We start from the raw sequence: 27,727 nt of genomic DNA on the forward strand, positions 1-27,727 counted from the left end.
ACTATAACAGGGTTCAAAAAAGAACTAGATAAGTTCATGAAGGATAGGTCCATCAATGGCTATTAGCCAGGATAGGCAGATATGCTGCAGAATGCTCTGAGTGTCCCCAGCCTCTGTTTGCCAGAAGTTTGGAGTGGATGATGGGGGATGGATCACTCGATGATTGCCTGTTCCGTTGGTTCCCTCAGAAGCACCTGACATTGGCCACTGTCAATACAGGGTCCTGGGTTAGATGGACCATTGATGTAATGCAATATGGTTGTTCTCATGACTTAATTATTGATACTAGCTGTTTATGACACTGTCTCAGGGGATATGACTCCTACCATTTGAGTCACAGGGGTTCTTTTCCATACCTTAAGGGCCACTATGATTTAAAAACATGCAAAATAATCACTATTATTTACCATGGCTCTTTTAGTATTAAAGCGGAGAAAACATTAAACAAAACACAAATGATAGGACACAACTGATAAACTGGTTACTTCCATTACAGTCTCTTCTGTCTACCTCTATGTTGACAGCCTTTAGCAAAGATTACACCTTTGAGAGCGGACTACATGTGAGTATGGTCTTGGTTTGGTAAATTAAGTCCAAAATACATTGTTTCCCAAAATATTCTAAATTCAGTCTTTGTATCTTATTAGACACTTAAAACCTTTATGTATGGGCAGAATAATTTGCTTAAAGGCAGGTGAAACCTGTCTAACTATTAATAATCAGCCAGTTTGCAATTAGGCAAAATAGGTAATTGTAATTAAATCCTATGAAATCGAAGAAAGTATTTAAATCTGTTACTTAGGGTATGTCTACACTGACGCTGCTGTCAGTAAAATACAAGTTAAAAAAACCAAAAATTAACTAAAAAATATTACGGCCTGTCTACACAGGAAAGTTTATCAGCTTAAATTTATACCATTATTCTGGTATAAGTTCATACCAGTAAGCTTCCCACTGTTAGACACACCTTATTTTGATTTACCTATTTTTTTTATTTGTTTTATCTTAAAATTGGGTTTTAAAATCCAGTGCCTTTTCTGATGAATGGAGTATGAGATACTTATTTCCTAATTTATCTTACATTCCTGTCTATTAGTAGGAAAGGGGCACCCTTCGCAGGTTTTCTAACTTGTGCAGCACTATTTAAACACTGATATAAGTATAATTTTGAAAAATCTAGATAAAAAAAAAAATAGATTCTTGGAGATTTGGAAATTAGAATTAAATATTTTGCAAGATTAATCATATGTTGCTTAGTCTTCTGCTAGCTAGTTTGATATTTCTGAAATAAAAACCTTGCTCAAAATTTTGAGGGGTGTGTGTGTGTGTGTGTGTGTGTGTCTGTGTGTGTCTGTGAGAGAGAGAGAGAGAGAGAAATTGTAGTACTGCAGAAAATGTCATCTTGATTTTACTCTTGCATATGCTGATTACTGCAATCCTGTATCAGTTTCTACTGTTTTAGTGGCTATTGTATAATCTACTCTAAAAGAGTGGTAGCACATAACTGAATTCTTAGGCATGAATTATCATTATACATCTGTATTATACATGACTTTAGTCTAGTGGCTTCATTGGCGGTATCATGGTTCAGACTGAGTGTGATGCTTTCATGACAGGACCAGAAAATCCAATTGGTAAAGGAAGCAGAGTTTAAAGGTTTAACTATCTGAAAGGGTGTAGGTGATGGAAAATTCCTGGCAAGATTTAAATGAATGTATAGTAGGATTATAAACTTTGAAATTATGTAGGTAGTTGTACTATCTAAAGTTACATCACTATTATTACGTACTTAACTATGTTCTATTAATAGTGTATTAATATACTGTTGAAGTTATTTTCTTCCTATTTCTGCTTTTATTTTGAATTAGTTTTCTAGATGTTAAGTCATCATATGGCTGCTTGAAATACCAAAAATACACCCACTTGTTTAAGCAATTTTTTAAATGTTACTTTGTAAGAAGTTACTGGACTCAGAAATACTTTATTTTATACTTTTCAGAACGCCCTATACCCTTTGATCACATGATGTATGACCATTTGCAGAAGTGGGGATCTCGCAGGGAAGAGGTGAAGTTTTTTCTTCGACATGAGGAATCTCCAGCTGAAAGCAATGAACAGAGTAAGTACCCTTACCTTACACTACTTGCTGCAGATAACTAAATCTAACTAATCAAATTGCTTCACAGAATTATTTATAGGAAAGGATTAAAATTGTTGGCACTCGTCACAGTTCAAGGCAACTGTACCTCTGTTCCCCCTTATTGTCCAGCAGGAGCACTCACTCTTAGCCTTCCAGCTCCCCAGTTGTCTCTTCTCTTGGACAGACACACATCTCTGTTCCTCCTAACCAGTGTATCTTCAGGCTGCACAGTTCCATGCCTACACTGTGAATTCCTCAGCAAACCAAACTGCCTCTGCATGCCTGGTTTGCCTTCTCCTTAGAGACTATAAACAGTGTAATTGCCCACAGTTAAGTTACAACACAGCTCTTTCTAAGCAAGCACATTTATTCTTAAGGTAAAAGCATTACAGAGAAAACATTAAAAACAATAAAAGAATCCACATGCATGCTGATAAGGATACCAGAGATCACCCCAAGTCCAACAAGGGCACTGGCAGGTGAACAATCCTTCAGACCTCACCAAGGAGGTTTTCTGTGGTCACAAGTTCATTACAGCTCTTAGCTCACAACAAGTATACTCCTGAAAAAGTTAGTCCCTTCTTTATACAGCCTGAGTCTTTGATCTGGGAATAGGTAATTCATAAACAATGAGTTTCTCCTCAGGGTGCAGCTTCAAAAGGCAGTTTGGGGGGGGGGTTGTGCATAACTTGAGGTGTTACATGTGCATACCTCTTCCCTTAGTGATTTCTTGGGAAATCCACTTAATTTTAAAAGTTCACATTATTTCAAATAGTCCTTTTGAAGTTCATAACACTTACTAGGGTTTACATTTGTCAGGTCTCCTCCTGAGAGACGTTACGTACAATCCCATAATAATATATAAACATTTACATTTTTAATACAATGAACTCCTAAAATACTTAATTCAGTAAGGTTTAACTTAATGTAGTAAGGTGTGTTCAGGATATTGCAGGTAATTGCCATATCTGCCTCAATGCTGCATTAGCCTAATATAATACATAATTACTTTAATATTGTTCACTCATACAGTTTATTGATGTACATTGTATAATTTTATAAAATGTGTTACCAAAAGGCATATTTTGTCATGGCTTTGAAAGTGTTCACAAGGAAATATTAACTTCCCCTCTCTTATGTGCTGTTTGAATATAGGGTAGTATATGTGTGTATGGAATGACTTTTTACATGCCTCTAATGGTAAATGTAAGAAATCCAAAAAAAAATATATGTCTTCTTTTATCCTTAGGATAAAATGGTTGTTACATTACAGACTTCCTCTCCCGCAGTATATAAGAATAGCTTTAGTATAGGAATTATTGCATGTCCATTTATTTGTTTTTCTTCTGTGATATATTTATTCTGTTAATGTGTTAAGTGTTATATTTGGCACTCCTGACTAATTTTTAAAAAAAACAAAAAACTCATGGTCTCAGGACTTTGAACCCTTCCATCTAGTGTAGGACTTTTAGTCACAGATTAGAATTTGTTTACTTTTTTAAATCTCTTCTTCTTAAATTTTTAGTGACTGTGTGATAACTTTTTACAACACTTTTCATTACATTGGAAATGTCTTGTAAAATTAATTTTCATTTCCTAAATGTATTATTTCAGTTTGTCACAAATTCAGAAATTGTTCATTTTATTCACAAATATTTCCTGGGAATTCTTTTTTGTATTATGCCATCTATTAACAGTGGTAATTTAAAGCTCAAGAGAGAAATCATTTGGAGATGGGGGCAGTAAAGAGGAGAACTAGAAAAACAAAAATCAGAATTTCACTGGGAAGTGACATTATTTTATTAAAATTCTCAAAAACAATGAAGCCAGAAAACTGCCTACATTCAGTTATTCAAGCATGCATTAAACATGGCTTTAAAAACAATATTATTAAAAGCATCAATGTGCTTAAAATAGACTCTGTATATAAATTCAGCATCCTTTTGCTGCTAAATCACATTAAAAGACTCCTAAAAATACATTGTTTACATGGAGAAATATTAGGAAAGTAATTATTCTAGTTCCCGTAAGGATATTATGCAATTCTGGTGGGAGGTGAGGTGTGTCCCCAAGACACTCTGTAAGAAGTGATTCACATGATCAAAAAGTTTGAGAATCCCTGCCTTAAATATCTATCCGCAGTCATGAATGTCCCTCTCTGAACAATTCCCTCAGGTGTTTCCTGGTAAGACCCAGACACCCCATAGCTACTGAAGCTTCTAAGACTGGACCAGGAGTCTCTTAGTGGCAACAGGCAGCACTGCAACTTGCAGTATCAGCTACACACTATAGTACTTAGTGTGGCTGATAGCTGTAAAATTATTGATCAGGCTCAGGTGCACCAGTTCCTAGTAACCAGCTGCCTCTGCTTAGAACTCTTTGCTTTGCTTCACTTCTCTATTCACACTTCTACAGTAGCAGCCTAACTGGAGAAGTACATGTCTTTCAATAACCCTTGAGACAATTAACTCCTGTTTTCCTGCCTTTTCTACATAGCTGTATGTTGCACAAATTTACCACTTTCTTGTTCTCTTTTTTACTATTCAGTGACAGGTTAGCTGCTGAGATTGCATTGGTCTCCATTAAAACTGATAAAGAGGATTCCTAGGCATTTCACTTTTGGTTGTTACTTCTAGCTTGTTTTGCTAATACAAATTGCTTGTTACTTTTAGCTTGTTTTCCTAATACAAAATACAATCATTGTTATTATTATAAATATATTTACCTTAATTTTTTTTACTCTTTTGGCAGAAAATCTGATCAGAATAGTTATGGACACTTAATTTACCTCCCTGTTACTTGTATGCTTTGGTGCCAGGGATGACATAAACAAGTTTCAAATGTTTCACTCCAGAACTAGTTAGAATGCTGAATGCTTTTTCTGTCATTGCAACAGAGCACAAGTGCCACATACCAAAAGACAGGAGAAGTGGGAAACAACTAGACTTGTCTCTTACAAGGACAGCTTAATAGAAAAATATATTTTGCTTTATTTCATAAAACAGTTTTCTGTTCCTTTTGATACTGATCCAGAAATGCTGATAGGGATGCAAGGCTTAAAGCAGCTTTTATATTAAAGGCAAGATCCCTTGTTTTATTTTCCTGAAAAGAGCATTACGCATCTCCAAGCAAACAATTTTGATCCGAGAAAGAGATATTAAAATTTATTTTGCAAAACATCCCTGATAGACTCCTCTGCTATTTCATATACCAATATTTTAAAACAAAAATGGAGTAGCAATTTCAATCATGAAAACCCTATAGTCTACTTGACTTTTAGAAAGAAGCTTTCTATCAAGAAGCGTAATATTAAATCAGAACATCCTTAAGGGTCTGGTGTTTGGTAATTGAATCTATTTTCTCTGATCAAACAGGGATAGATCATAATTAATTTACAAGAAAACTTTGAGATTGTAATTTGTATATGTACCCACTTTGTCATGGTCAACTAAACAGTGAAGGGATATGAAGGAGTCACCAACTGAGATGCCTACTGGTATGCTCAGGCAGTTTTGACTCAATTAAATTAATTTGACCCTCTCTGACAAGTATTTTTTTCTTAAATCTCAGTTTACTCTTGATTGCTCAATCCTCACTTTGAGCCTTTTTTGGTTGTTCCATATGTAAACTTTTCTAAAACTAGTATTTTTTTTGCTTATCAGTTTTACAACAGTGAGGAGGGACCTGAAGCCTTAGATGATGGTTTAGATTACTAAAAGTGGCCCAGTTTTAGGTCCTACATTAACTTTTATCTTATGTTTTAAGGGATTATTGCTCTACATATATTTGAGGCATGATCACACTTAAAATTGAGGTCCTGATTATTTGTGGTCAGAGAAATTCCTTGTTTCTATTCACAAGAGAAAGATGTTGGCTTTGATGCTGTAGCCAAGTTCCAACAGACATAGTTACCTTGTCCACCAAAATTATTTCAGTATTTCAGTGGAATAAGGGAATCCCCACTACCTCTCTTGAAAGTAGACTATCATAGTACAGAATGGCTACTTGTTTTTAACAGTAGGTGAAATCCAGTAATACATGAAGGGATGACTGTACATACTGATTTCTATACACTGTAAAGTACTTAACTATCCTCTGTGATTTGCAGTGCAATATAAATGTATATGTATTAAATATGTTTTAAACGTAGTATAGAGTTTCACGTACATGAAAAACATGCTTGCCCTTTCAAAATCAGACATACAAGGCGTTTAAATTAACCACTGTAACATGAATCAAGTTTATAAGGAAGTTTACAAGGCATATGGGAAATGGCTTCTAATTGTGACAGGGTCAGGCCAGAGGACTACAGAAGAGTGGTCCTATTTGGGTTCTGAGACATGGCCTGAAGGAAAGGGCCCTGCCAGAGGGGCTACGAGAGACTGAGAGACTACCCAGGCACGGAGGCCAGGAGAGGCCTGGCTTGAACAGGGTGTGGAAAATTGAGTCAAGAGGCCGTGGGGAAGGAACCCTGGGGAACTAGCAGCATTCTGGAAACCAGCAGCACGAGGCTGCTACTTCTAAGGCCCCTGGGTTGGGGTCCAGAGTAGAGGGAGGGACCGCCCTCTCCCCCAGATATTTGGCCATAGCCCCAATGAGAAGGTGAGGGCCTACCAGGCCCAGAGACTGTACTAGAAACCGGAAGGGAGCAGCCATTTTGAAAAAGTGTTACCCTCATCCAACTCTAGAAGGGGAAAACGCTGAGGGACAAAGTTATACCCCATCCTGCCATGAGAGAAAAGCACTAGACCCACTAAAGGGAAAAGGTGCCATGCCACATAATATATACATTTGCAATATACTCAGCCAGAGCTATTGCTTATGTGGACACAGAAATATGAGGCTATATCAACGAAATTGTGGCAACATGATGCTCAATTCATTGGTTTAAATGACACTATTTCCTGGATGTTTGTGACAACAAAAGTTGTTTGAGGCAGAAAATTACAGAGGCACATGTTACAGATCTTAATAGAGGAGGGCCGTAAAGTCAACATTCTCTACTTTTGCTGACTTTGCCACCTAGAAAGAGTAACCTAATACCAAAGGTTTGGATTGATATAGTAGAAATTGGCAGAAATGACATTACATGTAAAAGGAAACTTTGTGCCCACAGCCAAGAGGAATAGTTCAGTGTTAAAATGAATATTGGCAACAACTAAAGCAACCAGTCTATCTATTCTTTTGACAAATATGTCTTGTCAAATACTTCCTAAACTGCTAAACTTCTGTTAAGAAATTTGTAGCCTCTTTTTTAAGGCATTGGACCCTTACTGCAAAAAAAAAAAAAAAAAAAAATCTTGATACTGTAATAAATATTGATACATATGGGATGGTTTCTAGAGGATTAGAAAGAATATTTTAAGTAACTCTTAATATTTACAAATCACTTCAGTATCAGTGTGAAAAAAACTCAGTGCTGTTTGGCTGAGCTTCAAATAAACTTGATTAGCTACCCATTGCATTAAAAACAAAAACACCTGCTACCTCTCCTTTTCTCCCAAAAGAAGAAAAACCCTCAGAGTCTATCAAATTTTTAATTGCTTTTGAACTTTTTTTTACCAAATGACAAATATAATGTAGTAGTGTAATTGGTAAGGATGGAAATTAAACTGACAAAAAATCTGATTTGTTAAAGACTGATTGTAATTTTTAGACACGGTTGTAGTTTTACAGGGAAAACCACCTGAATTCAAACATACAAACAAAACCCCCTTGCTAATAAGATTGATACTTTATTTCTAGGTGGACGTCAGACCCAAAATCAAAGAAATGGAATAAATATACCTGTGGAGAAACGTACAGATAATGGGGTATGTAACAAATAATAAATACAGTGTGTTTATACGCAGATAACATTTAAAATAGTGGCTAACACCATCTGTTAAATGTATCTGTTATAGCTGGGAACTGAAAGAAAGATATTAAAGCTTAAGATTCAGTGGTGTATTTTTGAAAGAGAATGCAAGAGTACAGTTTAACTCTTAGAACATAGATAATAGCTTGTCCTCCAGAAAATTTAATCTTCTCCCCAACCCCACAAAAGCAGCCTAATGTCCTGCCAACTGCTGATTGTGTCCTTTTACTTTCCTGCCTCCCCCAACCTGTTTGAGGAAGGAACATTCAGATTACTCTGAGACAGTAGTGTCCCTCAGCACTACCTATCCAAACATCTGTTCTTACATGAGCTGCTGCTCTGCAGCTGCTTCCTGATTTAGCAGTCATGTATAGGCCTATCAAAATTGAAGCACATATCTATGGATTAGGAGGCTTTTTAGACAGTGGTGAAGTAGGTTGAGTTTCTCTCCCAGCTGAGAGTCTTGAATGCCATATTTCACAGCCACTTCTATTTATAGTTTATGCCTTGTTGTAACAGCTGATTGTTTTTTTGTTTTGTTTTATGTCTGTCTTTAACTCTGTAAAACTTCAAAGTGTGTTTCTAATTTGAAAGATCTCACACACATAAATAGCATTGTGGAGATTCCCTGTTTGTTGTGATTCAATTATTTCCAGACTTAAACTTCCTCTTTACAAGTAAAAATAAGGCTTTCCTAACTGCCAGACCTAAAAAACTCAAACCTGGGACCTGAAAATCACTGGGACATAGGACTACCTTCTGGATCATCAAGTCCAGTCCTATATTGTCACAGGCAACCCATGTCACATAATCCCATTAATAAATTTATCAAGCACCATCAAAATTAATTGTTTGCTTTACTGCAATAGGAAGGTTGGTCCAGAATCTCGCTCCTCTGATGTTTAGAAACATTCTTCTAATTTCCAGCCTAAATTTATTCATAGCTAGTTTATACCCATATGTTTTTGTGCCAGCATTGTCCTTAAGCTTAAATGGCTCTTTTCTCTCCCTGATGTTTACCTCCTGATGTATTTATATAGAGCAATCAGGTACCCTCTTAGCCTTTGTTTTGCTAGACTAAACAAGCCAAGCTCTTTTAGTCTCTTCTCATAAGACAGGTACTCTATTCCCCTGATCCTTCTTCTAGCCCACCTCTGACATATTCCAGTTTAAATTAATCTTTCTTGAACATGAGTGACCATAATTATACACAGTATAACAAATCTTAACAATGCCTTGTATGATGGCATTAATACTTCCATATCTTTACTGGAAATACCTCACCTGATATGTCCTAGGATTATATTTGCATTTTTTACAGCCTCATTACATTGATTCCTCACTGTCATACTGGAATTGACTAATAGACTTGAGATCTTTCTCTTCTGATCAGCCCCCATTTTATAGTAGAAATTCTTACTATTAGTCCTATGAGGGTGTGGCCTTGCTAGCTTCTTGCCTTCTAATGCATCTTCTATAACAATGAAGAATCTGCAGGGCATGTTCTGCATTCATATACACCTATGTCATCCCATTGCCTTCAATGGGATACTATAGTTATAACTGTTCCTGCAATTGTATCTTCAACATTGTACTGAAGACACAAAAATGTATGGAATCCAGTTATAGGCACCTAAGATGCATGTGCACTTTTAAATAGATGGTCACAAAGCCTCCATTTTTTTTTTGTTATTATTCAGGCACACAGTAGGTCTTACAGTCTTAGCAGCTGTTTTGAGCATTGATGTTCTCCACAGGAACAAGGTGGAAGGAAATTTTCCTCCAGCCACCAAACAGCTATTGATCAAATGCTACAAGTTTTTATTTCCTGTGCCCTTTGGGGGGCACTGGCTGATAGATACTCTACTGTGCCACTCTATTTGCCTTGCTTCATCCTCGTTGGTGACAGTGTACAGATGATACAGTGCCGTGGTGTACAAGAGGCGCATAACTGCTATATAGTTCCCCAAATCCTACCCTTCGTATGCAGGAGCACTTCATTAGTTTCACTTCATCTGGGACCTCCTATGAAATCTGGAAGCAGAGAGTTGCAAATGTAATTTTCCCTTTAATCACCATCTGTTGACAGTGCCAAAGTTGATGAAAGTATGGCTTTCTGTCCAGTTTACCATGCAGTTGTTAATTTTACATTTATGTCTCAGATTTGTAACATCATGAATGCCATTCTCAGCTTGACACTCAGCATCTATTATCATGGTTGATTTAATTTTTTTTAAAAAGATTTTCAGGTCACCCTTTAAATAATAATAATTAATAATCAAACTCCTGCTTTTAACAACAAGGGGAGATTTTATAATGAGCTATTATAAATGCATCTGAAACGTGTCAATTTGTGTTTGAATTCAAGATTTCACATCCATAAGCACTAAACCTATTGACATTAAGGGATTAAATTGATTTAAGTTATTGTGGTATATATAAAAATACATATGTTAATTATATGAATAATGCAGGTTCTGAGAAGCATAGAAAACTAAGATTCTGTTTGTGACAAATTTCAAAGTAGAGAGGGAGGAAGGAAAGACATGGTTTCAGGCTCAAGGATTTAATCGGCTTACTCTTATGTAATGCATTAGGTTTATTCATTGTTATTAGAATGCTGAATATTGTACTGCTCTAGAATAAATGCAATACAATGGAACACTGAAGAAGCTTACAAAACGTAGTTAGCAAATATTCTATAATCAGGTACATTTTTACTGTATTCTTATTGTGTTAATTGTATTTGGCAAAATCAATATTTCAATAACATTAACTGGATAAAGCTGAAAGTATGACTGATGCATAGAAAGTTGTGTAGTAGTATAAAAATGTTTGTCTTGGTGTTTAAATCAATACCGTTGGATGAAATGACAATAAATCTGTTTTATTAGAACTCGGCTTGAATAATTTTATGGTATTAATCATGTGTGCAATTGATTTTCTGTTCTTTGAAGCTCTCTCTGTTTGCATGATCACCACTTTTGATCAGTAGTGGTGATTTTAAAGTCAGAAGGAAAAATACTGTTTGATTTTATAAGATTATTTTCAAAAGAGAGACTTTAATATTAATAATTGAGCAAGGCTCCTCAAAAGGTCAAACACATATTGCAATAAAAGCAATATTTATCATCCATAAGAATGAAACAAGGTCTATGTGAGGTAGCATTTGTTGCCAGGTTCTTCTTAGGCACCAGAGAGTGAGTGCAGTTTATCATGGCCTGACTTTTATTTCCAACCTTACCAACTTTTCCACCTGGGAGGAAATTGCACTGTGCTCATACCCTGACTTCTCGTCACCCCTATGGAGAAGAGATTGATACAATTAGATTTTTTCCCCTTGACTGGAACCACAATGAAGAGGGTAGCTTCTCAAGATCAATTCTTCTTTTCTCTGTAAAATACAAAGTTTCCAATTTCTTCAGTGGAAAATTGTATTCCCGAATTGAACTGAAGATTCCTATTTTTGAAATTATATAATGAGTCTTTTTGCTTTATTGCCAACATTATGAATAACATTGGAAAATACTGCTGTTTCTGTTATCTTAGTTTATTGATGTGGCCTTTGTAATGAAAAGATGGAACAAATCAAGATTGTCCTTCAAAAGGCTAAATGGTACAAAACAGCTGTTTTGACAAAAGCAAAGCAGAGCCAAGAAGTCCTAATTAGTGTAATGATGAGTTTATTTTAAAATTTGCAGTTTGAGAAGCTGTATGGCTGTCATAGGACTTAAATCATGTTATAAATGGAATGTTACTTTATAGCTGGCTTGGCTGATAGATAATTTTGCCTTTCAAAATCTCACTTTCTAAATTTTTGAGAGGGGCCACTCTCATGACGGATCCAGCTTCTGGAACAGGGATGACTGTTGGATGTGGTATCAGGACAGGCTTGATCTTATGATGAGGCTTGAGATTTTTCTTGACTCAAGTAGCAAAGTTGAAAACTTATGTTTTAGAGCAGAGGAGAGTAATCCTGCTGCTGCTGAATAATAGTCACATTAATGTGTAGTTGCTTCTCTTTTCCTCTTACTCATATACCTGAGCCAGTTTTATCAAGATTTTGATATCCCAGCAGTCCACTTGCCGCAAGAACCACTGTTGATTTATATTAGTGGTTTCAAAACTATGGTCTGTGGAGAGCTGATTGGTCATATGTTGCCAGCTGCTTCTACAGGTATCTAAGCTCTTCATTGCAAATTGTATGGAAACAGGGAGGAAGAGCAATCATAGCTGATTCCACAAGGGGCCACTGGTACACAGGAAAGGAAATGAGCCATCAGTGGGACTGGAGTTGCTGTCTGCAGGAGGAAAGGTGGCTGGGGGTTATTTGAGGGAAACAGAAAGAAGAGGTGGGCCAGGTATGTCAAAGTGAGAAGAGAGCCAAATGCATGTTGGAGGTATAGGGTGAGAGAAGAAAGGGGTCAAGCACAGAAGAGCATGATGGAGGGAAGCAAGGGAGAAAAGAGTAGATCAAATGAAGAATAAAAATAGATTAGTGTGATTAATGTTATCAGCATTTTGTCCTTTTTTATATGTTAAATACAGATTAAAATACTTTTTTCATGTAGGCAATTACTGCAGTTGCACAGGGAAGCTGTGAGAACACAAGTGAGACTGGAGGTGGAACCTGAGATGGTCTTTTTGTTAAGTAGTGGCACCAACTCCAAAAAAAAAAAAAATCAGTTTGAGATGGGAATCATCACTCTACATCCTAACTCAGGATTTTTTGACATGGCAGCTTTCTTTAAGAAGAGGAAAGGAAGGTAGTGTATAGGCAGGAAGGTAGTGCAGGTCTCTCCGCAGTTTATTTTGCTTTTCATAATGCCAGAACTCTACCCTCATTCCTCAGTTCTCGCGGTTTAGGTTATGGGCAGCTTGTCATAAGCCTATGTCCATTAGTGACCCCCATTCTTCCTGCCTTAAGTGCTTGGGGGAGCTCCACCTGTGGGAGCACTGCTGGATTTATAACGGTACCAAAAAGGACCAGAGACTCAAATTCCTCCTTATGGAGGCAGCTCTCCATCCCCCCTCGGAGCCAACTCATTCTGACTTGGCACTGAGTACCTCTACCTTGGTGAGAAACGCACCGACATCTCTGAGAGACAGACAGTGCAGCTCAGCCTCTTCAGCACCGAGGAAGGATTCCTCGTCTGCGTCCTAGGACTCTCGGCACTGTCAGGGCTTTCTGGTGCAGAGGAGGTCTGTGCCTCAATGAGACACTCGGCATTGCTCCCAGTCACCAGTGGCAAGCAAGAAACAAAAAATAATGGACACATGGCGCTCCCCAACTCCAAGGCCTGCTGGTCACAGGAAAACAACAGAGTAAGACCCGTGCCATGCCACTCGGATTCCACGGCTGCCAACTTAGTACTGTTAACTCCGGTTCAGAGAAGGGGCCTGTTGAGTCTGGTACCATTTGTCTTTCAACCGAGGGAGAGCCCTGGCATTCCCATCCACACCAGAGTCGTTTGAGGCAGCCCCGGAGCTACTATCTCTCGTGGTACTGCCATCCCCACCAGGTGTGAATGGGCACCAGAGGCAAGAGCTGCCATGGCATTGAGGCCCCAGGTTCTGTCAAAGGGAAAACCGGTGATGATTACAAAGTACCGGTCGCCTCCCTCCCAGCACCGCTCTCTGGCACCAACTGGTACTGCTCCATTGTGGTCGCCGAGAAGCTACTGCTCTGAGGCAGAAACTTATATCTTCTGCAGGAGCTGACACAGGTCTGACTGACATTACCTGATGGCTGACATGAGCCAAGGATTCCTCCCAATGGCCTGACCAGCACTGTGGCAGATGCCTGTGCAATGGCCTTTCTGGAATCCTTTGGTGTTCCAACTGGTCCAGGGGTTACAGCTGAGGAGATCTTACTCCATTGTGTCCAAGTGTAGAGTTCCCCCATCACCTCCCTCTGTACAGGAACCGCAATCTGGTACTGATCCCGGCACTGAACTTCAGGACCTGGTATTGCAGGATCCTTCAGGTGCTGAAGGACAGGAACAGGGAGGGACCTGTACCTGTCCAAACATCTTTCTCTTCCCCTGATGAAGCGGTCGTGGGTACACTGATTGTGCCCTCTCAGGGTGACTACAGGGCACACCAGGAGCTCCTCAGCAGAATAGCCCAAAACCTGGGGATCCAGGTGGAGGAAATTTTGGAATCCTCCCAGACCTCGGGGGACATCTTGGCCTCTTTGGGGCCATTGAGAGTGATTTTGTCCCTGAACTGTGCCATTCTGGAACCCATTAAGGCAGTGTGGCAGACTCCAGCCTCCTTGCAACCCACTGCAAAAAGGATGGAGAAAAATATTTTGTCTCTCCAAAAGGGCTTGAATACTTACACACCCATCCTTCTCTAGGGTCATTAGTGGTGGCAGCGATCAACAAATGGCAGAGACAGGGACAGTAAGAAGTTACCCCCAAGAACAAGGATGCCAAAAAGCTAGATCTCTTTGGCAGAAAGATCTACTCCATAGGGGGACTCCAACTTCGGCTCTCCAATCAGTAGGTGCTCCTGAGCCGCTGTGACTTTAATTCCTGGGACTCAATGTCCAAGTTCAAGGAAGGCTGCTACCGGAGTCTAGGGCCGAGTTCTCGGCTATAGACGAGGAAGGCAGAGTGATGGCGAAAGTGTCCCTGAAAGCTTCTTGGACATGGCAGATTCTGTGGCATGAACCATGGCTTTGGCTGTGGTCATGAGGAGAAGGTCATGGCTGCAGGCCTTGGGCCTCCCTTAGTAAGAGCAGCAGACTGTCCAGGACCTTCCTTTCGAGGGCATGTCTCTCTTCTTGGAACAGACTAACTCTAAGCTCCACAACTTAAAGGATTTGAAAGTCCCTAGGGTTAAACATCCCCACTCTGTCAAGGAAGCACTTTAAGCCCTATCCATGGCCCCATTTCTACCAGCCTCAGTCGAGGCAGAATTATAATAGGAGGCAGGGTCGATGCTGTAAGAGGACTCCTCCCCAGACCTCATCGACCCATGAGCCTGCCAGGCAATTGTCGGGGTCAAAACAAATCTTTTGAGGGTACGCCTGAGGACAGCATACAAGAACAGTGTCTGGATCCACTATCGCCGATTTTTGTGGACCAATTATCCCACTTCTGTTGGGCATGGGACCATGTCACCTCAGACCAGGTACTACGCACAAATAGGACTGGGATACACTCTGCAATTCAATTCTTCTCCTCCTTCCCACCCTCCCTTCCTGTCCCTCTTCAGGACCACAAGCAACTTCTAATCCAGGAGGTGCGAACTCTCCTGCATGGGGGAGCAGTAGAGGAGGTTCCTCTGGAGTTAAGGGACAGGGGGCTTTACTCCAGTTATTTCCTAATCCTGAAGGCCAACAGTGGTCTCAAACGCATCCTGGACCTGCAAAACCTGAATAGATTCATGAAGATGCTGAAGTTCCACATGGTCTTTTGGCTTGCATTATCCCTTCTCTGGATCCAGGGGACTACTATGCTGTCCTCAACTTGAAGGATGCTTACTTTCATATTTCAATCTTCCAAGGCCACAGAAGATTTCTCTGATTTATTGTGAACCAGGTAGTTTTCCATAGTCCTTTTTGGTCTGTCAGCAGCTCCTCAGGTTTTTACAAAGTGCATGGCAGCTGTCACAGCTTTCCTAAGGAAACAGGGGGTTCAGGGTATATCCTTAGCTCAATGACTAGCTGATTAGAGACCGGACCAGGGCTCAGGTGGCGGCAGATGTACGGCTGATACTGGCAACCTTCCTGGAGTTAGGCCTGTTGATAAACATAAAAAATCAATGTTCTCCCCTGTCCAAAGGATAGAATTCATAGGGGCGGTCCTCGACTCAGCCCAGGCAAGAGCCTTCTTTCTGAAAGCCTGGTTCTGGGCACTGAGCTCGATCATAAAAAGCCTCATAAGCCAACCCCTCACCACAGCAAGAAACTGCCTGAAACTTTTCGGGCATATGGCATCTTGCACTTATGTGGTGAAATAGGCAAGGTTGTAACTCAGACCTCGTCAAGCCTAGCTAGAGTCAGTATTCTGACTAGACTGGGATCGCTTGGACATGGTAGTTATGCTTCACCCTTCGGTGATCACTACCCTCCTTTGTCAGTTGGATCCAGAGACAGTATGTGCTGGTGTCCCATTCTCAAAACCTCAGCCGTCAATGTCTCTAGTCACCGACACATCCGCGGTGGTTTGGGGGGTGCTCATCTGCACATCCTCAGAACCCAGGGCCTCTGGTCCCAGTCCGAACTCTAGCTGCCCATGAACATGAGGGAACTTAGAGCAGTGTGCCTTGCCTGCCAAATGTTCCAATCTCACATGGAAGACAGATGCGTATCAGAGCTTGCAGACAACACGGCAGCGATGTTATCTATAAACAGACAGGATGGAGTGTGTTTCTGTCCAGGAAGCTCTCTGCCTGTGGGAATTCTGCATATCCCACTCAATCCACTTTGAAGCCTCCTGTCTCCTGGGGGCACAGAACAAGCTAACAGATCGCCTCAGCAGATCCTTCTCCAATCACGAGTGGTCCATCTACCCAGACAGCGTGAAGAACATTTTCCAGAGATGGGGAACTCCCTGGATAGACCTTTTCGCAGCCAGACACAACAGATAGTGTCTATAGTTCTGTTTCTGAATCACAGCCTGGGCTCACTCATGGATGAATTTCTCCTCTTTTTGAGAGACTATGTCTACTATGCATGCCCCCCCATCCCTCTCATACACAAGTGTCCTGCTGAAGGTTAGAGGAAGGAACTAACCTGACTCTGATAGCCCTGGCCTGGCTCCACCAGCACTGGATCTTTTGGTGGAAACACCAATCAGCCTACCTCTGTTTCAGATCTCATCTCCCAGGATCATGGATGCTTACATCACCTGAACCTTGAGTCCCTTCATCCCACGGCTTGGAAGCTCCATAGCTGAACCTCTTGTAGCTAGCATGCTCCGGTCCGGTTCAAGAAGTTCTTCTAGGGAGCAGAAAACTGTCCACTAGGCATCTGGCAAAGTGGAAACAGTTCTTGATCTGCTCAGCACAGAAAGTGGTCTTGCCCATGTGATCATCATTCTGTACTATTTGCTGCACTGGAAGCAGCCAGGGCTATTGGTGTCTTTGATTAGAGTCCACCTAGTGGCAGTTTCAGCTTTTCGCCCGTGGATGAACAGCAAGTCCATCTTTGCAAACTCGATCTGTTACCCACACACATTAGAGCACCCACCTTTAGCCAGTCCATAGGGCTCAAGGTGTAACCTGGTTAATTTAGGCACCCCACCCTTTCCCAATCCATAGGGTTTTGGGGAAACCCCACCTTTACCTAATCCATAGGGCTCACGGCATAACTGGTTAATTTAGGCACTCCCACCCTTTGCCAATTCGTAGGGCTCTGGCTGTATGCCTCTGTGGGCTGCAGGGTCTTTTATCAGTGAAAGAGCCTTACATAGTAACATCCTGATCTCTATTTATTAACAATTACCAAGCAAAATACACAAGCTGAGCATACATTGCTATGTTCACCAATCCTAATCATGTAGGCGGACTTTCTCTGTTGGCCAGGCAACGTCGGTCTCTTCTGGGTTCAGGTTGCTGCACGTCAGTCATGCAGAGGATTCTAGCAGCTCTGAACTTTGACTGTGTCTTGGAGATGTATTCTTCTTTCAGGTCTTTCCTTCTTCTTCTTTTCCCCTTTTTTCCAGCTGGTCTTTCTCTTAGACCGTAGCCTATATAAAGAAATTTGAGTCCTGTTTAGGTGTACCTTAACCAGTCATTATGCTAAAATATTAAAAATAATTCTTTGACCAGTCCTGACATTGCAAAATAATTCTCTAACCAATCACACTCAATCACGTTAGTTGATTTAAATATTGCACAATTTGTTATGCAACAGACAGAAACAATCAAAAAACCAGACAGAAATCATTCATTTAAATAATAGAGAAGTGGATACTATAAAAACCAAACAATAAAGAAGTGTAGATTTTACAACCACAACTGTTAAGTGATTCCTTGCCAGACAGAATGCTATCAAACAAAGTTTTCTTTAAACATCTTAAGATCTGTTTTTTTATCTAGTGGTGGTAGGTACTATTCAGGACAGGAATGCCTTCTTAACAGCCTGATATTACATTGTTTGATGTAATTTATTTAGAATGTGAGGCTGTGACCACATGCTTCTTAGCTTATGGCTGCTGCTGTAATATGGCTGCTGCTACTTAGCCAAAGAAACAAGGCCTCAGACTGTACAGATCTGTAGTTGCTTTCTCAAGGGGCTGGACAGACTGAACCCACAGGCGAGACAGCCTGTCTCACCCTAGGATATCAAACTGGTTTTGTGAAGGCTCACAGGTCCCCCATTTGAGCCCTTGTCAACGTGTTCTCTACTCTACTTGTCCTGGAAGGTGGCCTTCCTGTTGGCTATCACCTTGGCCAGAAAGATCTTACCTCAGAACCTCCATACATGATCTTCTTCAAGGACAAGGTCCAACTGCGCCCTCACCCAGCTTTCCTCCCAAAGGTAGTATCACAATTCCACGATAACCAGGACATATTTCTCCTGGTCTTATACCCGAAGCTGCACGTCACCAGGCAGGAACAGAGGTTTCATTCATTAGATGTAAGGCAAACGCTTGCCTTCTACATAGAAAGGATGACACCAAGCTGGAGGGAGGGATAGATACACTGGAGGGCAGGGTTAGGATAAAGAATCTTAGACAAATTAGAGGATTGGGCAAAAAGAAATCTGATGAGGTTCAACAAGGACAAGTGCAAAGTCCTGCACTTAGGATGAAAGAATTCCATGCACTGCTACAGACTGTGGACCAACTGGCTAGGCAGCAGTTTGGCAGAAAAGGACCTGAGGGTTACAGTGGACAAGAAGCTGGATATGAGTCAACAGTGTGCCCTTATTGCCAAGAAGGCTAGCAACATATTGGGCTGCATTAGTAGGAGCATTGCCAGCAGATTGAGGGAAGTGATTATTCTCCTCCATTCGTCACTGATGAAGCCGCATTTGGAATACTGTGTCCAGTTTTGGGCCCCCCACTACAGAAAGGATGTAGACAAATTGGAAAGAGGTCAGTGGAGGGCAACAAAAATGATAAGGGGGCTGGAGCACAGGACTTATGAGGAAAGGCTTAGGGAACTAGGCTTGTTTATTCTGCAGAAGAGAAGAATGAAAGGGGGATGTGATAGCAGCCTTCAACTACCTGAAAGAGGGCTCCAGGGAGAATGGAACTATGCTGTTCTCAGTGGTAACAGATGACAGAACTAAGAGCAATGGTCTCAAGTTGCAGTGGTGGAGGTCTAGGTTGGATATTAGAAAAAATCTTTTTCACTAGGAGGGTGGTGAAGCCCTGGAAAGCGTTACTTAGGGAGGTGGTAGAATCTCCATCCTTAGAGGTTTTTAAGGTGTGGCTTGACAAAGCTCTGGCTGGGATAGTTTAGTTGGGATTGGTCCTACTTTGAGCAGGGGGTTGGACTAGATGACCTCCTGAGGTGCCTTCCAACCCTAATCTTCTGTGATTCTAAATCGCTTTGGAAAACTACTCAGCTTTTCCTGGCAGTGGCAGACAGGATGAAAGATCTCCCAGTTTCAGCCCAGAACATTTCTTCATGGATCACTTCTTGTGCTACGACCTGGCGAGAGTCCCTGCTCTAGCCCTGACGGGACATTCCACAAGCATCTTCAACTGCATTCGTATCACAGGTTCCCATCCAAGACATCTATAGAGTGGTAACGTGGTCCTCAGTCTGCACTTTTGCAGCTCACTATGCCATCACTCAGCAGGCCAGAGACAATGCTGGACTCGGCAGAGTGGTGCTACAGTCTGCTTGTCAGTGAACTCCGAACCTCCCCTTACATCTGCTTGGGAGTATGGGAATGAACACGAGCAAGCACCTGAAGAAGAAAAAACATTTACTAACCTTCCATAACTATTATTCTTTGCTCACGTCTATTCCAAACCGTGCCCCACGCTTCTGCCTACTTTTCTCTCAGAGTTAATTTGTAAGAACAGAGATTCTCAAACTGAGGGTCGGGACCTCTCAAGGGATTGCAAGGTGGGAGGTCGCTAGCTGTCAGCCCCTGCACATGCCGTGGCCCTTCAGAGATGGGTGGCCAGAGAGCAACGGCTGCTGGACAGGTGCTTTGAAGGCAGTGCCACCCCCAGCAGCAGTGCAGAAGCAAGGGTGGCATAGCATGGGGGGCATCACTTTATTTGTGGGGGGTTGTCACAGCCTGAAATATTTTCAAAGGGGGTCCCAGCAAAAAAGTTTGAGAATCCATGAGCAATAAAGAATTGAGGGGCAGTGGGTTGGCATGGCCCTATATACCAGCACTATGAGGGCGTGATTCCAGGAGGCACCAGAGCTGACCTGATGGATACCACTGAGGGGAAAACTTTATGGTGGTGGTGCTCTGGGTGAGCACACCCCTACATTGGAATGGACATGTGCAACACAACCTGAAAAACAACAGTTACGGAAGGTTAGTAACTGCTTTTTCCTTCTAGGTTTATGTAGGCACAGAAGCACTAATCCTAGTATTTGATTTGACAGAAGGGAACATTAGTACTAAATCTAGATCTTCTAGATCATCTCTCCTTCTGGAATTTCCAACTCATCCTTCTGTTGCTAGTGGGGGGAGGGAAAGGGTCGCCTTTCTGGAGAAGCAGCATCAGTAAGATTAGTCCTCAAATCTGTAGGTCCTCTAATACACCAGAGACCAGGGCCTTATGTGAATGCTGAAACTGCAAACTGAGAGAACTTACGGACAGAAAGTGAGGCAATGATTTAGAATTCTAGTCATTTTGCTTTATCAGGGTGCTTTTTTGCTGCTGTAATGGCCAATATTTTATCTTTTTAAAAAAAAAAAAAAAGTGGTTTGCCAAGTTACTTTAACTTATTGTAAGAGAGATGCTCTCTTGTGGTTTCTTAAATGACAATGCGATTCAGGTTGATTTAACATAATAGTATATAAATCTTAAATATATATAAAGTTATATAGCTTTATATTAATGCATGTAAATATGTTAAGTGATTAAACTTAAGGATAGGACTTCATATGCACTAGGATTTTAAAAAAATGCTAGAAGAATTATGGTAACATAATCCTGAAAACAATCTATTTGTAACCTATAATTTTGTAGAAATGTTGTTGTTTAAAATGATAGCATAAACAAGTGAAATTACAGTCTGAAAAAATATGTAGTCTTTCCAGACTGATTCTAAAAACAGTGTAGGTGTGGGAAGAGGGGAAATAGATACATTCGTTATTTCTTTACACTAGAAATAGTATTTCCTTTAGCTACAGCTTTCCAGAATATAGCTTAGATTTTAAATAGGAATTAAGTCTAAATACAGATCGTAGTAATCCAAATAATAGTTCACTATATGTGCTACTTCCCATCCCGACCTCACCCACACATACTTTTTTCTCCTTATTTATAAGGATTTTTTGTAAATCTAATTTGGGAAATTTAAAAATGTGTGTAATATGTGTTTATTGAGCATAGGTTAGAGGTAATCTATCTGGATGATTGTCTATATATAAATATTCCATTCCAAATGTAGTAGAAATGAGCTGCTGTAAGTGCCCATTATGAGACTTGTGAAATTTTAGATCTTCAAGTATATGTCCTTATGGGTGCTCCTTGTTTGATATGCCTGCATCCATGTGCCTTTGATTAGAGATTTTTGCCAGCAGTGTCCAGGGGTCCCTGCTTGCTTCTTACACATCCTATAGTGTGTATGTAGGGAAGGGCATACCCACTGCAGCTCCAGTTCCTTTTCAGTCTCCTGCAGCTACTATGCACTGAGCACAGTGATGTCCACTAGCTTAACTTTGCTTTGTGCATTTATTTTGCCTTTTACTTATTTATTTTATTTCCTTTTTTATTTCTTCCTTTTGGCACAAGTTTTGTGCCCTTTATGCTCCTCTCTCCTCCTCACCCACCTTTACTGGCCACAAGTAGGGCTGCTGCTCTCAGCCTTCCCTCACTTGTGTCTTTTCTTCCTGTGTGTGATGCCCAAAACTGCACGTTTTGCCTGAAACCCCAGTCTTCAAACCCCGCCAGACCTGCCACAGGTCTTTCCTCCTGCCAGTCTCGCTGGGCAGGAGCAGATGCAGGGCCTGACTAGCATGGAAACAGGCACGGGGTAGAGCTGGAATCAGGAACAAGCTAGAGCAGGAGGACAGGCAGTGTATTAGAACTATTAGGCAATGGGAATCTTCCTGGCCAGGTACCGACATTGAGCAAACTAGAGAGACTGATGCTTTTAGGAGCCTATATATCTGCCTTGAAATCATCTTGCTGGGTCCTTGCCTGTGAATTGACTGAATCCTTGTAGAATGGCCAGGGGCCTTTCACAAGACTTTCAGGTAATTCCTTTTGATGACTCATCTCACACTTTGGCTCAGGGATGACGCATCAGGCTTTGGCAGGCTCAGGTTCAGAAGTACCTCAGGGATGAATCATTATACCTCCTTAATGACAGCATTCCAGCTGCCTTGGAGAGTTCGAAGTCCTGTCAAACTGCAAGTTGTGCATAGGCTTCAAAAGCAGATTGAGGAAGCTGAGGGAGGACAGACTCCAGCTATTCGTAATGGAATGCTCATTGAGATCTGTGGGATCTGACCCCTTCTCCTCTGTCATTCCCTTCCCCCTCACCCCTGGTACATTGGCCTTAGCCTCTCACAGTACTCTGGCTGCCTTCTCATCCTCGTCTCCAGCTCTGGGGAGCAAAGACCAAGATACATCTTCTGAGGCTCCCAAACTCTCCAATAAGAAGAGACCACTGTCTACTGATAGGGACTTGAAGTGCCAGGAGAAATCCCCACCCCCAGTGATCTGTGTCTGAAGAGATCTTGTGTCCTGCTCCATACATCACAGAAGTTCCTGCTTCTTCTGGCAACAAGAGTCCAGTACAGCTGAAAAGATTGTCTAGTGTAAAGTCCCTCAGCAAACAACTATACTCAACACCATCCTTGGTACTATCGGAGCCCTGTGGATGCAGGGACTCCTCAAAGAAAACACAGACACTCGCTTTGGCATCCTTGGAGGGCCGTGGGCATAAGGAGCATGTGGACAGTCTTCTGTACCATCCCTGGTACAACTAGGCTCACATCAGATTGAAGAATACTGCCTGGATTCCTTGGTACTGACATCATTCCTCTCCCTCAAGTATCTCTGCGTAACAGAGGAACCCTATTACTCTCTCCTGAGAGTTACAGAAAGGATGTCCTTCCTGGTACAACATATCTACCAACCTTGATATACCGGTTGGTACTGCTGAACTCCCTCATGAAAACTTGGCCGCCAGTACCTACCTGACCACCAGTACCAACTTGGCCACCAGTACTGACAACCTCTAGATTCTTCATTGGACACGGGATAACATGTCTTCTGAATTGGACATCGTCATCCAGAATTCAACTACATTTCCCTTCCTCTGTCCCTACAACATACCCTGAAGAGAAGACTCCAGAAGCCAGTCATCACCTTGGCAGGAGCACTCCTGGAGTCGTGCTCCTTTTCCTTATTCCCCACCACACTGGGCATTTTAGAACCTGTTTCACCTACCTCGGGGTGAGCTGGATCACTTGGTAAACTGGGTGCAAGTAAACAATATGCATTTTGATACAGCTAAATGTAGCTACATACATCTAGGAAGAAAGAATGTAGGCCATACTTCCAGGATGGGGCATTCTATCCTGGGAAGCAGTGACAGGAAATGATTTTGGGATGGGGGTGGGTAATCAGTTTGAAAATCAGATTAATCAGCTCCCAGTGCAACACTGTGGCAAAAAGGGCGAATGAAATCCTTGGATACAAAGAGAGAAGAATCTCAAATGGTAGTAGAGAGATTCTTCTTTGAGTGCTTGCACATGTCCATTCCAAAATAGGTGTATGCATGCCTCAAGCACAGTTGCCTAAATTTTTTCCCTCAGTGGTATCCATTGGGTTGGGTCAAATGCCCTCTGGGGGTGTGCATTCATAGCAGCGGCATAAGGGATCCCACCAACCTTTGTCCTTTCAGTTCCTTCTTACTACCCGGAATGGTTGCTCAGGAAATTCTCCCAGCAGTTTTCTTTTCCTTTCTTATGTATATAGTTATTGTAGTTTGCTCAGTTTGTTATTTAGTAGTTAGTAGTTAGTGAATTTTTGGATGCCTCCATACTTAGTTGGAGAGGCTAGTCCACTTCCCGGTGCTGGGATATGCGTTGGACACTGGGATATAAGCCCTGCACTTCCTGCAGCAAGACAGTGCCCTTGAGTGACCTGCACTCGAGTTGTCTCACATGCTCAGGGGAATCTCATAGGAAGGACTATTGCCAAATCTTCAGGGACTTTAAACTCCGCACCAAAAAAGATCAAGCAGTGAGATTGAAGATCTTCCTCACGAAGGCAGCCCTAACACCAGCGTTGGAACCATGCTTGGACCTGGGCCCCAAATACCTTAGCTTTGGTACAGAACACTCCTCCAGCCAGTTGAGACTCCAGCACTGATTCTCCTCCCCAGTGCCTAAGAAGAAGCACCATAAGTGCAAGAGAAGAGTTGTTTTCCCGGTGCCAGAAGGAAATAGGCAAGGGGATCAGGATAGAACGAGACTTGCATTGAGCCGCTTTCCCTCCCCATCACTGCAGCAGCAACCTCCATCAGCCTTAGTACCCCTGCAAGCTCCACTAATGCCAGCATAGAATGTACCATCCTCCAGCAGACAAAGTACCAGTCAGTTCATGGTGCTGTCAACCCAGATGCATTTGCAGCTGCTAGAGACCTCCTCACCATGTCACTCCTAGGTCCTCGGAGATTCAGGACTCTGCACCATCGATACCGATGAGCAGCAGAGCCACACCCCAGCTTTCGTGCAACACTGAGACCTCCCTCTAGGGGAAAACCTCCTATGACACCCCTGGAATTCTCCCCGACGCTGTTCACTGCACCCAGAGGGTCAGCACTGCCATGGTCTCCCCACTGTAGCTCATTTTCCTCAGCAGAGTCCAAAGTGGGGTCCTATTCTTCCCACCATCTGGACCGCCTGTACTAGTCCCCATGCCATTCCTACCCTGTAGTGGCCTTAGGCACTATGGTGTCCCTGAATGCTTCGCCTACAAGTTCATGGGGATCAGCACTCATGCAATGGACCTTTTGAAACCTGTGGGGGGTTTCCCCCAGGCCAGGGCACCATTTAAAGCCATTCATGTACTGTGGCTTCAGAAAGTAGGGTACTTCTGGCACCACACCGTGAGATTCCCAACCCGGACTCCGGTGCCAAGCCTGGTACTAGACCTCAAGAGGTGGTCACCAAAGGTCTCAGTTGAGACAGAGGAAGGGCGAAGGCCCCTCAACCAGCCTTAGCCTCCTCCTCTTCCCCAGATGAGGCAGTGGTGGCTACTGGTGTGTCCCCATCTCAAGATGACCATAAGGCTGAGCGGGACTTATTAAAGCGAGTGGCCTCAAACTTGGGTATCAAAGCCAAAGTTGTTAGAGAGATGATACACAGTTTGCTGAAAATTTTGTCAGCAGTGGGTCCTTCAAGAGTAGCTCTATCCTTTAACAAAGCAATTGCAGATCCGGTTAGGTTGCTCTGGAACCCCTCTCCCCTCCCCCACTCCTACAGCCAAACAAATGTAACGCAAATACTATGTATCAGCCAAGGGGTACAAATTTCTGTTTTGTAACCCTTCCTCAGGGTTCCTAGTGGTGGTGGCTGCCAATGAGAAGGACCGTCAAGAACATGCAGGCCCCATGCCCAAGGCAATGGACCCAAAAAGCTGGACTTTTCTGGCCAAAAAGCCTAGTCAACAGGCAGGTTACAGCTCCAAATAGCAAACCAACAAGCTTTGCTAGGTTGCCATGATTTTAATATGTGGGAGGCAATGCAAAAATTTAAGGACATGCTCTCCCAGAGGGCCAGGCAGGAGTTCTCTTCACTAGTTGAAGAAGGGATAACAGTAGCCTGAGCCTCCCTGCAGGCAGCCTTAGATGCAGCCAATTCTGCGGTCAGATCAATGGCCCACATCTGTTACGATGCGCAGGAGTTCATGGTTACAGTCCTCAGGATTTCCTCAGGAGGTGCAACAAACCCTTCAGGATCTCCCATTTGAAGGGTCCTCACTCTTTTCAGAGCAAACAGATGCGAAACTCAATGGGCTCCAAGGCAACCCTAAAATCTCTGGGCCTGTACACACCAGCAGAGTGGATGATATCTCAGTCCCCTCAATTCTGGATCCAGTTATCTTCTTGTTTACCAACAAACTTTCCCCCTTCCTCAATGCCTGGACCCATGTTACCTTGGACTGCTCGGTTTTAAGCACAATAGAATTCGGTTATACCCTCCAGTTTTTATCCACCCCGCCTCCCCATTCCTCTTCAGGGATCCTTCTCACAAACAACTACTGGAACAAGAAGTCCAACCCCTTTTTTGGGTAGGAGCTGTGGAAGACAATTCCACACCATGAAAGAGGAAAGGGGTTTTATTCCCATTACTTCCTAATTCTGAAAGCCAAGGGGGGTCTCAGACTGATCCTAGACCTGCGTCATCTCAACCGCTATCTCAACAGCTTGAAATTCTGCATGGTCTCCTTGGCTTTCATCATTCCTTCACTGGATCCAGGGGATTGGTATGCTGCCTTCAATCTAAAGAACACATACTTCCACATATCGATTTTTTTTTTAAGGCCACAGAAGGTTCCTAGGATTTGTCATGAACCACACTCATCAGTTCGTGGTTCTCCTATTTGGGCTGTTGGACACCCCATGGATCTTCACCAAATATATGGCAGTAGTAGCAGCTTTCCTCACTATCCTGACTGCTCACTCCACAAGGTTCCAGTCCTCTTCAGCCGCTTTCCTAGTGCAAGTTCCTATTCAAGATAGTTGCAGGTAGCAATCTAATCCTCGGTATACACATTCTCCGCACACTATGCCATTAGCCAACAAGCCAGAGATAATGCCAACTTTGGCCTCACAGTCTTGCAGACAGCTTGTCCTTGACATTCCAAGTTCACCATCTGTGCAACTGCTTGTGAGTCACCTACATGTGAATGGACATGTGCATGCACTCAAAGAAGAAAAACGGTTACTAACCTTTCAGTAACTTGTTCTTTGAGATGTGAAGAACCGCCCTCTGTCCCCTCTTTTCAGTCAGTTGGTAAGAAGAAACTGAAGAGGTGCAGGTCAGCGGGGCTCCATATACGAGTGCTGTGAGGATGCGGAACCAAAGAGTGCTGGAGCCAACCCGACGGATACCACTAAGGGAAAAAATTCTGGCAACTCTGCTCAGGACATGCACATATCTACATTGGAATGGACATGTGCAACCTCTCTCAAAGAACAACATTTACAGAAAGGTTAGTAATCGTTTTTTATTTTACTTCTGTATTTAGCACTGATGTGATCACTGCTGGAATATTGTGTCCAGTTCTGGTGTCCACAGTTCAAGAAAGATATTGATAAATTGGAGAGGGTTCAGAAAAGAGCCACAAGAATGATTAAAGAATTAGAGCACATGCCTCATAGTGATAAACTCCAGGAGCTCAATCTATTTAGTTTAACAAAGAGAAGGTTAAGGAGAACTTGATTACAATCTATAAGTATCTGCATGGGGAGCAAATATTTAATAATGGGCTCTTCAGTCTAGAAAGGTATAACACAATCCAATGGCTGGAAGTTGAAACTAGACAGATTCAGACTGGAAATAAGGCATACTGTTTTAACGGTGACAGTAATTAATCATTTCAACAGCT

General features: G+C 42.0%; 1 protein-coding gene across 5 annotated transcripts in view; it reads left to right on the forward strand.

Moving 5' to 3' along the window:
- The window catches only part of PPP1R13B (protein phosphatase 1 regulatory subunit 13B), a 145,318-nt gene that overhangs the window by 60,638 nt on the left and 56,953 nt on the right, over window positions 1-27,727 (forward strand). For all 5 annotated transcript variants that reach the window (XM_067554984.1, XM_067554981.1, XM_067554983.1 and 2 more), the window contains 2 exons: window positions 2,000-2,119; window positions 7,886-7,953. In XM_067554984.1, coding sequence (XP_067411085.1) covers window positions 2,000-2,119; window positions 7,886-7,953 — 188 coding nt within the window. The remainder of the gene's footprint in view (window positions 1-1,999; window positions 2,120-7,885; window positions 7,954-27,727) is intronic.

The sequence above is a fragment of the Emydura macquarii genome, unplaced genomic scaffold (assembly GCF_026122565.2).
Source record: "Emydura macquarii macquarii isolate MOO-44397 ecotype Brisbane River unplaced genomic scaffold, CSIRO-AGI_Emac_v2 contig_1551, whole genome shotgun sequence".
NCBI lineage: Eukaryota > Metazoa > Chordata > Testudines > Chelidae > Emydura > Emydura macquarii.